Consider the following 14,084-nt stretch of genomic DNA (forward strand, 5'->3'; position numbering starts at 1 on the left):
CCCCTAGTGAATTTAGGACAAAGGGCCAGGATGGTAGAAAGGGCGGGAAAGAGGAGCGCATGGGAGGGGGGAGAGGGAGGGGATGATGGGCTTGGGAGTAGGAGGAAAGGCCCCTTTGCATGGCTCCCTGTCAGTGCTTCTTACCCCCTTTTATATGAACCCAAATGCCTCGAAGGAGGATTTCGTCTTTCTTCTGTGCCATTTCTAGAGCGGTTTGATTATTTCTCCCCGATAAAGTGCAACTCCACCTCCGCTTCTTTCATTAGGTCCCCTTCTATATTTATTTAGAGGAGAGAAGAGAGAAGTCTTCTTTGTGGATATGTGAGATATTGGAAGATGCCACGATATCTCCCCTTATCTTTCTTTTCCTTTCAGCAACCGTTTTTTAAAAATGTCTTTTAGCCTCCATCTTTGTTCCTCTTCTCTGCACTTTTTCTAGAGTCTCGAGATCTTAATTTATTTGTTTATTATACAAAACACAAAGAAAAATAGAAATAGGAAATTAAGGGTGAGTGGAAAGAGTGGAAAAGAAAGTCTGAAGTACAAGAGAAAAAAAGGGGGGGAAAGACAGTGCAAGATTTTAAAAAAAAACCATTTCAGCCTGATAATTGAATCTAATGGACAAAAGCAAAGTCATTTTGGGTCTTTTTCTTCTGAACGCTTTAAATGTGAAAATATCCCATTTAATGGCTGGAGAAGGAAAGCGCACAAAAGCCCCAAACTCCCTGTTGTGGCCGAGTGAGGGGCGGGCTCCCGCCTGAGGGGATCTGTGGTCTGATTGGTTGCTGAGGGTGGAAAGGGGGCGTTTCCCTTTTTCCCGCCTTTTTCTTCTCTGGACTGTTTTGAGATTTGCCTCAGGCTGTCCCTGACGCACCTTTCAAGGATGAGAATAGCCTTTTTCTCCTCTGAAGGGAAGTGGAGGCTCTCCCTGGTTTAGCTGAGGGTTTTCCGGGGCTTCCCTTTGGATGAAGGGGTGTCTGAGGGTGAGCCCCAACTTCTCCTCATTGGCTGCGGGGCTGCCCCTCCCCCCTTATCATCTAGTGCGGCAGCTCTTCCTATTGCACAATCTTCACATTTAATGAACGTGTGTGTGTGTGTGTGTGTGTAAAAGGAGGAATGTGTGGAGGACTTTTGATCTGGGCGGGGCCAGAACGAACTGACGCACCAATGGGAATTCTCGCTGCTGCAGCGTCAACAGTCTCTGGGCAGAGTCCCTTGTGACTTCACCCGAAGGAGTGAAAGTCTGAGGGGCAACCCTTCAGTCTTTGGGGGCTGCAAGCAAAAGGGCGGGAGGTCAGGGCAGGCCCTGCGGGGACCCTCCCCTTTCTTTGCTCTCTTCACGATTCTCAAGTAGACTTTCCTCTGTGGGCAGGGAGGGGTGAGCTAGGATGTCAATTCAGGTCCCCAAACTCTTATGGTCAGAAAATGAATCTCTCCTTGGTCAGTTTCCTGGCCTTCTTTCTCCTCCTGCCTTCTGGAACTTTGGGAGAATAGGTTGTCAGGGAGGGAGGGAGAACCCCTCCCCCAGTTCAGATCAACAACCGCCCTTCTTGAACCAAAAACCGACCTAGTATTTGCGGTGGGTCAGAAAACCCCACAGCGCTGTGGGTGAAACCGGCCCTCCGGCAGCCCCTTTGCCAGGAAGGAAGCCAAAGGCAGAAGATTCGGGGGGGGCGGGGAGGACAGTGACCCCATGTGATTGGGGGGGACTCTCCCACCGTGTGTGTGAGTGTGTGTGTGTGTGTGAGAGAGAGAGAGAGAGAGAGAAAAGGCGTCTGAGGACTCCACAATCAACCCCCCAAGTCCTCGCGGGCTGTGGGGCTGCGCTTCCCCTTCTCTCATCCACCGCAGAGCCACTCCATGCCGGATTGAGGGGAGAGCAAAAGGAAGTCCACACTTCCCTCCAGGGCTGGCATGAACCTCCCGTTGAGCCGCAGTCCCCCAAGATTGAAAAGATCCCCCATTTCTCCGCTTCTCTCTCTGTGCTTGGAACGATCTTCTCTTGTAGATGAACTCAAGGGAGACTCTGCCCGGAGACCGATGACGCTGCAGAAGTGAGGATTCCCATTGGTCCTTCCGAAATCCGAGGAAAACGCCCACCACCACCCAGACACCCACCAGCACCACGATTCCGCCTCTGGGGCCGGGACCCTCCGCGTCTTCCTCCCCTCTCTTTGGGGGCACTTGTGGGGCGGCATCCATGGGCTCTGCTGGGCTGCTGGTGGGGGTCTAACCCAGATCCCCGGAAGCGAAGGAGACCCCCGGTAAGGAGAGGGCTATTCTGGGGGAGAAGGGTTGGGAGGGGACGTCAAGGCTCCTGGGGGAAAAGAGGGCTGAGAGACCCCCCCCCTGTAATGGGGAAAGGGGTCGAGGGCAAAAGGGGCGGGAGCCTCAAGACTCGATCTCCGCGTGGTCTCCGCTCCCTCCCCTCATTTCGCCGAGAAGACGGACAGCTGTCTTCCCTTCCTTGTGACCGTGGAGGGGAGCGGGCCTTGGGAAGGTTGCTGAACTGAGATGAGATGCAGTCGGACCCCCATCGTCCTCCCCTGCCGGTGACTGGGTGGGCGTGGGACCTCCCGGACCCCGCATTAGACCCGGATCCGGAGCCCCCGAAGTCGGTTGCCTGGAAAGAGGAAGGAGGCGGAAAGCAAAAGGAGTGAGGCATGTTCAAAGCTGAATCCAGAAACGCCCACCAAAAGTAGAAAATAGAATTTTTCCTGCTTCAGAAACTTCCGTTTCCCCCGCCCCCCAGGCAGTGAAAGTCAGACAGGATTTTAGCCTCGGTTCCTTGGGGGGGGGGACTCTGATTTTGGGGATGAGACCAAGCCCCCCTTCCCATAATCCCCCACTGCCCGATCAGGACCTAGGGGTGAGGGGGAGCCCGGGAGGGGGGAACTATTGAATGGGGGGGAGCTGAGTTTCCCTCAGTTGCCCCCCCCCCAGATCTATCCCTCTCGTGAATCGGCTGGAGACCCTGTGAGATGGTCTTTGGGGGCTGTTCTTTGGGGGAGAAGAGGCAGCCCCAAATCCTAGAAGTGCTGAAGATTAGAGGTAGGGGAAATTTTGGGGATAACCAGAGAAGGTGGAGGTTGACGGGAGGGAGGGGCTGGGAGGCCCCAAAAGGATCAGTTTGGATGTCCTTATTATTCCCCCTCCTCATATCGCCTCACCCAAGGAAGAGAGAGAGAGAGACGGAGGCATATCTGTTTTTATGTATATTACATTTTTTATGCTGCCCATCTTGTGTGAAACGGTTTGAATGGATTCCTGCTTGAGCAGGGGGTGGGACAAGATGACCTCCAAGGTCCCTTCCGTTGTTCTCTCCTATGATATCTCCCCTACAAGGAGACTCTGGGCAGTTTACAGGCTATGACTGAAAACCAAATATATTGAAATCTCTTAATATATTTAAGTGTATATTGTATATATAGTATCTCCAACCCCCTCCCTCCCTTCCTTCCTCCTGCCGGCCGGTTTCGGGGAAGGGGCCCCGATCGGTCCCCCCGGGGTCAAAAAGGGACAGGGGGCGAAACCTCCGAGGGGATCCGCCCTGGAGGGGCTTCCAGAAAGGCGGTCGGAGTCCCCGTTTCTCCGGGGCGGCCCAAGGGCTCCTCCTGCCTCGGGCGGCGGGCGCAGAGAAGCGGCGGCTCCGTCCTGCGAGTCTCCCTGAGGCGAAAGGCCCGGAATCTCCTCCTCCTCCTCCCTCGGCTTCCTCGCCCGCTTCCCCTCCTCCGCGACGGAGCTTCCCGGCCTCCCTCCCTCCTTCCCCCGCGGAGCCTTTCCGGGGGCTCCTCAGAAGAGGCCGGGGGTCCCTACCCTTCCGCTGGGAGGCCGAGCCCGAGAAGGGCGGCTCCGCGGAGGGAGGCGGAGGAGGAAGGAGGGACCGTCCTTTCCCGCCTCGGGGCCTCCCTGCCCGCCTCCCCCGCAGGCCGCCACCCCCGCCAGACCCGAGCTGGGCGTCCAAGCGAGGCTCCCGGTCCTCGTCTTCCCACGGCCCGGCCGTTTCTGAGGCGATTCGGCGCCTTTCGAGGCCTCCTCCGATCTCTGCGAACCCCTCAGGGTGGCGGTTCCTGAGGGAGGTATTCGCTCCCCCCACACCCGAGGCTTTTTCCCTCCGTCTCCACCGACGGTTCCTGGGCAGGAAGGAGAGGAAGGCGGAGAAATAACCGTCCTTGAGTCCATGGAGAGTGGCCTTTCCCGCTACTCCCAAGCGCATCTTCCCCACCCTCTCTCTTCCCCCCACTCCATGCGCTCCTCTTTCCCGCCCTTTCTAGCCTCCTGGCCCTTTGCCCCAAATCCACCAGGGGGCGCCCTCCCCCAAGGGAAGGGAATTCCAAAGAACGTCTCGGTGGCCTTCCCAGAGAAGGAGGCGGCAAAGGAAGTGATATCAATGAGCCTTGCCTCTCTAGGACGCTGCACTCGCTCTCCTCAACCACTGGGGTGGAGCAGGCGGAGAGGGTGTGGGAGAGTGGCGGGAGGCATCCAGACGTGTCCTGGGTGAGGCGGGGTTTGTGTGGAATATTCCCGGGTCCCATGCTCCCCAGTGGCCCTCCACATGCGAATTGGGGTAGGGGAGGGCTGGCCTGGCAGAGACCTAGCAGGAGAGAAGTCCGGCGAGGAGGAGGCAGATTTCGCACCGGGCTCCCCAGGGTCCAATCTTGTCTCCAGTGGGGGTGGCTTCTCCAGCGCCCTCCTTCCCGACCCTGTTCTGGGGGCCCTGGGCCCTGTGCTGGGAGGAGCCGCTTGGGGCTGCAAGCGGGTTGGGGGAAGGGGTTCCAGGGGCTGAATTCCCCTTTCTGATGCTGGGCATCATTTTTTCTCTCCTTCTCAGATTCGGAGCCCTCAGCAGCCTTTGCAAGCCAGGATTTCCTTTGTGGGGAAAGGAAGGAAGGAAGGAAAAGAGCGGAAGGACCATCGGGGATGCGTCCTGCGACCCCAGAAATGGTTCCATGAAGGAAGAGGCCCCTGGAGACCCCCAAGAGTCCCTGCAGCCCTTTGGAGCTGCTCTGCCAGAGAGAGGAAGGATGGAGACACCCCCTTTGGCCAAGGAGGGGAGCGGAAAAGCCCCTGCGGCTCTTCAGCCTGGGAGCTGTGGGGAGAGCTGGACCAGAACTGGGCAGAAGGTCCTGCAGGGTGGAACCATCCTCCCTTCAGAAGTTCTGCCCTGGACCTCGATCCGAGGCTGGAATGAGGCTGATGGTCCCCGAGGACTTTGCAGCCAACTCCATGACTTGTGCAGGCGATGGCTGAACCCAGGAAAACACAGCAAAGCTCAAATGCTTGACCTGGTGGTTCTGGAGCGTCTCCTGGCTCTCCTGCCCCCAGACATGGAGGGCTGGTTGCGGGAGTGTGGAGCAGAGAGCAGCTCCCAGGCGGTGGCCCTGGCGGAAGGCTTCCTCCTGAGCCAGGCAGAGGAGCAGAAGGAGCAGCTCCAGTGGCAGGTGGGAGACTTTAGGGAGCTCAGAAGGGAATAAATAGAGTGCTTGAATGCTTCACCCCTCCTTCCCAAACTTCTCCCACGTTCATAATACGTGGCAATTCTCCAGTTCTGGTAGGACATTGGTCCATTGTCTTCTCACTCAGCCACATGGATGGATATTGGTGGCTTTTGAAGTTGTGCTGCGAATATAAGAATCCGCTTTGTGTCATGTGATGTTCATTAATTCTGCTTCTTCCTTCCTCCTATTTGAAGTGCTGCACTGTGGAGATCAGAGATCCTGAGGGAAAGAAGAACCCATCAAATCCCCCTCAGGAGCTATTTTTCAGGAGGAACCCTTGGAAAGACAAAAGTCAGGACACCTCAGGAGGTAATGGAAGATCCTCCAATTCCCCATCTGCCTTACCTTCGCTCTCTCTTCCCTTCTATAGAACACCTCCTATTTTGTTAATTATACATTTTGAAATTATTTATTCCTTACAGAGAAACAAAGAATGAAGCTTTCTGGTTTTTATGACGGAGATCAAACAGCAGTTGAAGCTCCAAATCAAGTAAGAAAGGGAAAAGAGATTAGATTTGTATTCTCCCTTCAGGAAGTGAAGCAGGTGTGCAGAGGGCTCACTCCTTCTATTTCCCCCCCTCTTGTTGGGCCTGGATTATTTTTGTGTTCTTCCACAACATGGAGGGCAGAATAACAGGTTCAAATTGCTGTTGGCCAGCATAGCTTCTTCTGCTTATCTTGTTCTACTATGTACTCCTCCAATTTGTAGTTTACAAGAAGCAATTTTTTAGAAGCCCTTCAAGAAATAGGAATAAATGTATCACAGTGGTAGGAACTGCCTAGAGACCCCTTTTTGGTAATTGATTGACTCGTAATTGTGCAAGGCTAATGAAAACAATAAATACATTGCTACTCTAGCATTTTTAAAGAGCCTTATTTATAACTTGTAGTTCAAAAATAAAAAAATTGTATTAAAAAATAAAGCAGACTATTAAATCCAAAGGGAGTGGCCATGTTGAGTATGTAATCCCGTTACTTTGGGCTACAAACTAATTTCCAATCCTCTGATTTGTGTCTTGATTAGGAGATTCTGTTGGGGGTGGGGGGGCAACTGTAGCATAGTGCTGACTCACATTTAAGTGGTTGTCTCCTAGGACTCCAAGATCCCTGTTGCATTTACTGCTGTTGAGCCAGGTATCACTATGCCCGTCCATTTGGTTTTTTTTTTTCTAAATTTAGAATCTTACATTTCTCACTGTTGATTTCCTTTTGTTAGATGGGACCCAATCTGTCTATCCTTCTATATCTCTAGGTTATCTTCTGGAGCGTTAGTATTCCTGTCAATCTGGCCTTCTCTGCAAATTTGATGAGTTCCCCTTTTCTATCTTCTAGTCTAAATCAATGATGAAGATGAACAGATCTTGCGAATCCTCCCGTTCTGTTCTTTTTTCCATGTCCAGGAGGGTCTTGTGTCCTTCGAGGAGGTGGCTGTGTATTTCTCTGAGGAGGAATGGTCTCAGCTGGATCCTGACCAGAAAGCGCTGCATTCGGAAGTCATGCTTGAAAACCATAGGAACGTGGTCTCTCTGGGTAAGAGTTTTCTAGTCCCCAATCAGAGGGTTCAAGAAGAGAGATTATGGTTAGTTTTTTTTATTTAAAAAATGCTGTCAGATATTGTCTCCTGAGTGGGAGAAGGAAAGGATCTGCCCTTATGGTGATCCAAAGAAGGAAAGAGTCAATGTCTCTTTGCATAGATACTTTTTGTGCCATTTCTGATGTGTATTTTTCCATTTCTATTTGAACTTATCTATGGAGGATGAAACGAATGAGGTGTGCTTTTACGTGACTTCTGGAGGTTATGTGACTTGAATATGTTGTCATTTGTTCTCTGAAACCTCTAAATTGTGTGAGAACAGAACTTTCACACTCAGTCCATGGAAGAGCATTCTGTCAGCATTTCAGAAAAATTCAACTCCAATAAAAAAAACTCTGAGACAGACATGTTCTCGAAGTTCCTTTTATTAGAGTAGTATACTGGCAGATCTGCCAAATCCTGAATCTGAAAGTTCCGGGTTTCCTTCCAATAAGTAAAAAATTACAAATCCATCCCTTGCCCCCATCATTCCATCACATTCCCCAATCACCATCCGTCCCAACTTGAGATGTCCCCTCTACTCCTCCTCAACCAGGTGCAGGAAAAACATGACCTTCACTCTAATCAAGAATGCTATTATGTCTAACCCCATACAAATGAAATTCCCCCTTCCCATCTTCCCATGCTCAAGAATGTGGCAGCATGGAAGCTTCAAGTGCTAACATAGCTTCCAAAACTGATTCATTCTCCCAATCCAATTCAAGAACAAAGGCCTCAAGCAGTGTGATTCAGAGTATCCTAGGGTACAGGTAATTTCCGAGTTACAACAATTCGCTAGCAACCATTCCAAGTTACCACCAGCCGTCCTCCCCAAAGTACTTGAGACCAAGTCAGCACCAGGGCCATCATTCATACTTACAAATGACAGTAGAGGCTCTGCAACATTTGCCCTACCTATTTCCCCACCCAGCTGGGACTTAGCATATTTTTCAGAGTATAAAACGCAGTCCACCTCCCTCCACCTCAAAAGTGGAAATGTCTATGTGTCTTATAGAGCGAATACGGGCCTGTTTTTTGCTTCCCAAACCCTCCGTGCATCCCATTTTCACCCTACCTGGCATCCAGAAGCACTCTGCAGGCCAAAAATGGGTCTGCTTTTGGCCTCCGCAGGCTTTCGCGGCTCCCGTTTTTACCCTCCACAGCATTGGGGGAGCTGAAAATGGGACGCACGGGGTTTGGGAGGGCCAGAAACGGGCCTGTTTTTGGCATGCAGAGTGCTTCTGGATGCTGGGGAGGGAAAAAACAAGATGTGCAGAAGGTTTGTAAAGCCAAAAATGAGCCCGTTTTTGTCTTGCACAGTGCATCTGGATGCCGGGGAGGGTAAAAATGGGATGCATGGAGGCCAAAACTATTTTTTTTCCTTGTGTTCCTTCTCTAAACCTAGGTGCATCTAATGGTCCAGGATGTCTTAAAGTCGGAAAAATACGGTACCTTGTGACGATGTGAACCATTGGTTTCTTTGCCTACTTTGATGCATTTGCAGAAAAAAGAGGCCTAATGTAGTGAGAGATACGTGAGATCAATAGTGGGAAATCTACCATTGTTGATCTCATGTGATCTCATACTATAGTGCTTTAGGCCTCTATTCCCTGCTAACCAAGGCCTACACAAGATGCAGGGCAAAATGCTTTTCAAACAGGAAACCCCTCTTCATTTTCAAAGACTTTTGCCCTGGATCTCGTGCAGTCCTCAGTTCTTAAAAGAACACAGGCAGGGGTGGGATTCAACTGGTGTTATTACCGGTTCAGTGACTACATTTTGCACTCGCATGTGTGCACATGTAAAAAAAATCTTAAACTCTGCCGCCCAGACAACTGAAAAGCTGGTGCACAGCGTTTGAAAAGCCACTTTTTTCCTGCTTTTTCAACCTCAGCTGTGTCGCGCAAAGGTTGAAAAAGCAGGAAATAAACAACAGGTAAGACCCTGGGCAGGCAGGTAGGCCAAACAGCAGCAAACACAGAACCAGTTCGGTGTCTGCTGCTCTTCAGAGCTACTGGCTCTATAGAGCTGGGCAGAACCGGTAGCATCCCACCCCTGAACACAGGCCTAAAGAACTGTGGTGTGAGATCATGCGAGATTAGTGGCCTGAGATCTTGCACTACTGGTCTCGTGTGATCTCTTACTAAAGTATTTTAGGCCTCTGTTCTCTGTGAACTGTACCAGATCCGGCCAAAGGGCCCTTGCAAGCCGATGAGACTTTGGAGCAGTGAAGTAGCCATTCTTGAAGCATCCCAACCTTTCCAGTCTGAGCGTGAAGAGCGTTTACAGGGCAATGGGAGGCTTCAAGCAAGGGATTTATCTCCAAAATCTCATCGCTGTGATCGAGGAACAGACCAAGTGGGGATCCCGCCCAACAGACACATGCCGTGGAGCAGCTGCTCCAAGGTACACCGCAAAAGAAGGAGCTTGTTTCAAAATTGTTTCATTTCTCACAGGTCTCTGCTGAAATTAACCCACCCCAATAAATCTTTTCTCATAATTCCTCCTTGGATGTTTCCCCTGATTATTCCTTAATTTGAAACTGACTTTGAATGAGATTTGCATATGTATGTATGTATGTATGTATGTATGTATGTATGTATGTATGTATGTATATGTTATTCGGGTTTTCTCCTGTGTAAAATTGGAAGTATCTAGGCGACGTTTCAATGAAGTCTCATCATCTTCAGGCTTGTGTCTTCAGCTTTGTGCTTCTCAGAGTAATGTGAGCTTGCAGCTGCTTCTTCCTTTTAACTGCTAGTGGGGGTGTGATTTGATTGGGTGGGTCTTGGCTGTGTTCTGATTGGCTGGGGGTGTGTTCTCATTGGTTGGGGGTCTGGCTGTGTTCTGATTGGGTGGGGGGTTGGCTGTGTTCTGATTGGCTGGGGGTGTGTTCTGTTCAGGTGGGGGCTTGGTTGTGCTCAGGTTAGTCTTGGTTGCTGGGGGATTTGAGCTGGTGAGCTGTGATCCTGCTGTTTGGCTTCGCGTTCGTGGTCGTGCCGCATCTTCATGGTGGGCGTCAGTTCGCTTGATGTATGGGTCGGAGGGGTTTGAAGCAGATTGTGATGCAGCTGCAGTGCGGCTTCTGGTCCGTGGTCGTGTCTCATCATCTGTGTGGGTGTGAGTCTACTTTCTATGTGGAAGTGTGGTGGTAGCATCTTGTCTGGCCCTCCTGGGTGTGGGTCTGGGGTCATTCTTCATGTTAGGTACTCGTCTGTTCATGAGGGCAGGTTTCCAAATGGCTGGTAGGCGGGAAGTGTCATCTTGCTTATTCATGCTGTGTGGGCGTTTTTCTATCTCTGGCTTCTCTGATTATTCTGTTGTTGAAGTGTTCGGTTTTGGCGATAGTTCTGGTATTTTTAAAGTCAATCTCATGTCCTGTGGCTTTGAGGTGTTGGACCAGGGAAGAGGTCGGTTCTTTTTTGATTGAGATCTTGTGTTCTTCAATGCGTGCACTTATTCTTCTGTTAGTTTGTCCAATGTATGTGGTGGGGCAGGCGGTGCAAGGGATTTCATATACTCCTTGGTTTTCTAACTTGATTTTGTCTTTAGGGTTTCTTAGGATGGTGGATATTTTTCTGTTTGTGCAGAATGCTGTTTTAACGTTGTGTTTTTGGAGGATCTTGCTGATTTTGTCTGTAGTGCCTTTTATATATGGGGGGAGGGCTTTGCCGTTCTCTTGTTCTCTGTCTTGGATTTTGGTTGGGGTTTCTTTTTGGATTAGGTGGGTAATCTTTCTTTAGAATCCATTGACTGTTAGTACATTAGTGAGAGTGTATAGTTCGGTTTTTAGGTGTTGTTCATCGGCTAAGCATTTTGTTCTGGAGATGAGTGTCTCGGCTACGGAATTGATCTGTGCTGGGTGGTGGTGTGAGAGTGTGTATATATATATATTTGTGTGTGTGTGTAAAGAAAGAGTTGTTTTCTAGACATTTTCAAAGCTTTCATGACTCATGAATTTACAAATCATCATGTCTACATCACACCACTGCAGGCATGCAAACATACAACCTAATGGTGTTTTCGGAGAAATTCAAAGGAATGACTTTCTACACTTTGATCTTTTTCTCTAACCTTGTTATCATTTTCATTTCCCTTTTGCATTAAAGGTAATGATGCGCAGGAGAATCAAGATTCCTGTGAACTGTTCCAAGTAATCAATGCTAAAGATGTAACGGAGAAGTTTGGAATTCGAATGGAATTCGAAAGCCATAAGAGAAACCAGTCAAAGAATAGGAATCAGGAAAGCTCATCTTCCAGTGATACTCTGATGCAAAAATTTCTTGCCCAACAAGAGAAAATAAAGAAAAAATATACTGGGAAAAGTGTAAAGCTAATCAAAGCTAAAGTACAAGTAAATGAATACTATTTAACCCCCCAAAAAGGAGAAGGTGCTATAAGAAGACACAGTGGACAAAATAACAATGGGACATTCATTCTTTCTCTGGGAAATAAATTCCTTACATCTCAAAAAGTGATTTACACAAAAGAAAAGCCATATAAATGCATGGAGTGTGGAAAGATGTTTGCTCGTAGTGGTAATCTTATTTCCCATGGAAGGATCCACACAGGAGAAAAACCATATAAATGCATGGAATGTGGAAAGACCTTTGCTTCTAGCAGTACACTTACTTCCCATGAAAGGATCCACACAGGGGAGAAGCCATATAAATGCATAGTGTGTGGAAAGACCTTTGCTCAAAGAGCTACTCTTATTTCCCATAAAATTATCCACACAAAGGAGAAGCCGTATAAATGTATGGAATGTGGAAAGACCTTTGCTCGGCGCAGTGGCCTTAGAAGCCACAAAATGCTTCACACAGGGGAGAAGCCATTTAAATGCATGGAGTGTGGAAAGACGTTTACTCATGGCAGTGGACTTAGAAGCCACAAAAAGCTCCACACAGGAGAGAAACCATATAAATGTATAGAGTGTGGAAAGACCTTTGCTCGAAGAGCTACTCTTATTCCCATAAGATGATCCACACAGGGAAAAGCCATATAAATGCATGGTGTGTGGAAAGATGTTTACTCATGGCAGTGCACTTAGAACCCACAAAAACCTCCACACAGGAGAGAAAGCATATAAATGCATAGAGTGTGGAAAGACCTTTGCTCAAAAAGGTCATTTTATTTCCATAAGATGACCCACACAGGGGAGAAGCCGTTTAAATGCATTGAGTGTGGAAAGACATTTACTCGTGGTAGTGTACTTAGAAGCCACAAAAAGCTCCACACAGGAGAGAAACCATATAAATGCATGGATTGTGGAAAGACCTTTGCTCTGAGCAGTAGACTTACTATGCACAAAAAGATACACACTGGGGAAAAGCCATTTAAATGCATGGAGTGTGGAAAGACCTTTGCTCAAAGAAGTAATCTTATTTCTCATAAGATGATCCACACAGGGAGAAGCCGTATAAATGCATGGAGTGTGGAAAGACATTTACTCATGGCAATGGACTTATGAGCCACAAAAAGATCCACTCAGGAGAGAAACCATTCAAATGCATGGAATGTGGAAAGGCCTTTGCTCATAGCAGTACATTTACTTCCCATGAAAGGATCCACACAGGGGAGAAGCCGTATAAATGCATGGAGTGTGGAAAGACCTTTGCTCAAAGCAGTACACTTACTATCCACAAAAAGCTCCACACAGGAAAGAAACCATTTAAATGCATGGAATGTGGAAAGACTTTTGCTCTGAACAGTACACTTACTATTCATAAAAGGATCCACACAGGAGAGAAACCATTTAAATGCATGGTGTGTGGAAAGACCTTTGCTCAGAAAGGTCAGTTTATATCCCATGAAAGGATCCACACAGGAGAGAAGCCATATAAATGCATTGAGTGTGGAAAGATGTTTACTCAGAGCAGTGGACTTGGAAGACACAGAAAGCTCCACACAGGAGAGAAACCATTTAAATGCTTGGAGTGAGGAAAGACCTTTGCTCTGAGCAGTAGACAATTTCCACAGAAAGATTCACATGGGGAAAAAGCCATTTAAACGCATGGTGTGTGGAGAGACCTTTGCTCGAAGTGGTCATCTTATTTTCCATAGGATGATCCACAAGGGGAGAAGCCGTATAAATGCATGGAGTGTGGACAGATATTTACTCAGAGCAGTGGACTTAGAAGACACAAAAGTGCAAAGAAGAGCAGCTAAGATTATTAATGGCCTGAAGACTAAAACACATGAACAGTTTCAGGATTTGCATGTGGCTGTTCTACAGAAAAGAAGGATAGCACTATTTCAGTACTTGAGAGGCTGCCTAAAGAGCAGGGGGTCAATTTATTTTGGACTGTTTAAAGAAGAGACTGGATAGTCACTTGGCTGAAAGGGATCCTATAGGAATATCAAGAGATCCTGAAATGGTATAGGATCTCTTGCTTGAGCCAAAACTGCGGATAGGGTGCCATCCGCCGAGAATTTGTACCAGGTTTAAGACTTCAGGCACCAGGGCTCTGTCAGTTCCTGGATGGAGAGAAGGAGAAAGTTGTGTCTCTGGGTGGGTCTTTAAAAATAAAAAAATCTTCCGATTCACTAGTGGATCCAGAAGTGAATTAAAATCTCTCTCCAGCAAGTCCCATCTCATCAAATTGGAACCCCAAAATATCAGATTTTTGTCTAAAATTAAATTTTGGGTTGGGCCATCAAAATGATTCATGCCACCCGAAAGTCTGTTTGTTTCCCTACTAATAAGAGTTGTATATGTTTTCAATAAAATGCCAATTGAAACTTCAATTTCCACTTATTTAAAAATGCTCCATCCATTTTCCTGCTGAAATACCTGTATTTTTTTCCCATCCATAATCTTCATTTCTTGTTTCAAACAAATAGTCACGATTTTCACTTTGTAAAGCCACTGCCTTTTTTTAGCTATTCCACAAAGATCTTTAAATGTTCCCAGATGCAAATTGGCTTATTATGGAAAAACAACAACCCCTGAAATGTCCTTTGCCTGGGTGGCAACCAGATTTGATCGCTGCTTTAAATTACGAATAACTAAT

The 14,084-nt window shown here is 48.2% G+C and overlaps 1 protein-coding gene across 1 annotated transcript in view; it reads left to right on the forward strand.

Moving 5' to 3' along the window:
- Positions 1 to 13,815, forward strand: part of LOC113450357 (uncharacterized) — a 38,333-nt gene extending 24,518 nt beyond the window's left edge. The window contains 10 exon segments of the mRNA XM_087919166.1: positions 4,060 to 4,497; positions 4,832 to 5,441; positions 5,693 to 5,807; positions 5,921 to 6,042; positions 6,899 to 7,028; positions 11,181 to 12,038; positions 12,041 to 12,058; positions 12,061 to 12,204; positions 12,207 to 12,479; positions 12,482 to 13,815. Of these exon segments, the coding sequence (XP_087775292.1) occupies positions 4,060 to 4,497; positions 4,832 to 5,441; positions 5,693 to 5,807; positions 5,921 to 6,042; positions 6,899 to 7,028; positions 11,181 to 12,038; positions 12,041 to 12,058; positions 12,061 to 12,204; positions 12,207 to 12,479; positions 12,482 to 13,080 (3,307 nt within the window). The 3' untranslated portion in view covers positions 13,081 to 13,815.
- Positions 13,816 to 14,084: the final 269 nt, after the last annotated feature.

The sequence above is a fragment of the Pseudonaja textilis genome, unplaced genomic scaffold (assembly GCF_049901715.1).
Source record: "Pseudonaja textilis isolate UNSWEBS1 unplaced genomic scaffold, rPseTex1.2 PTEXSCF34, whole genome shotgun sequence".
NCBI classification, from domain to species: Eukaryota; Metazoa; Chordata; class Lepidosauria; order Squamata; family Elapidae; genus Pseudonaja; species Pseudonaja textilis.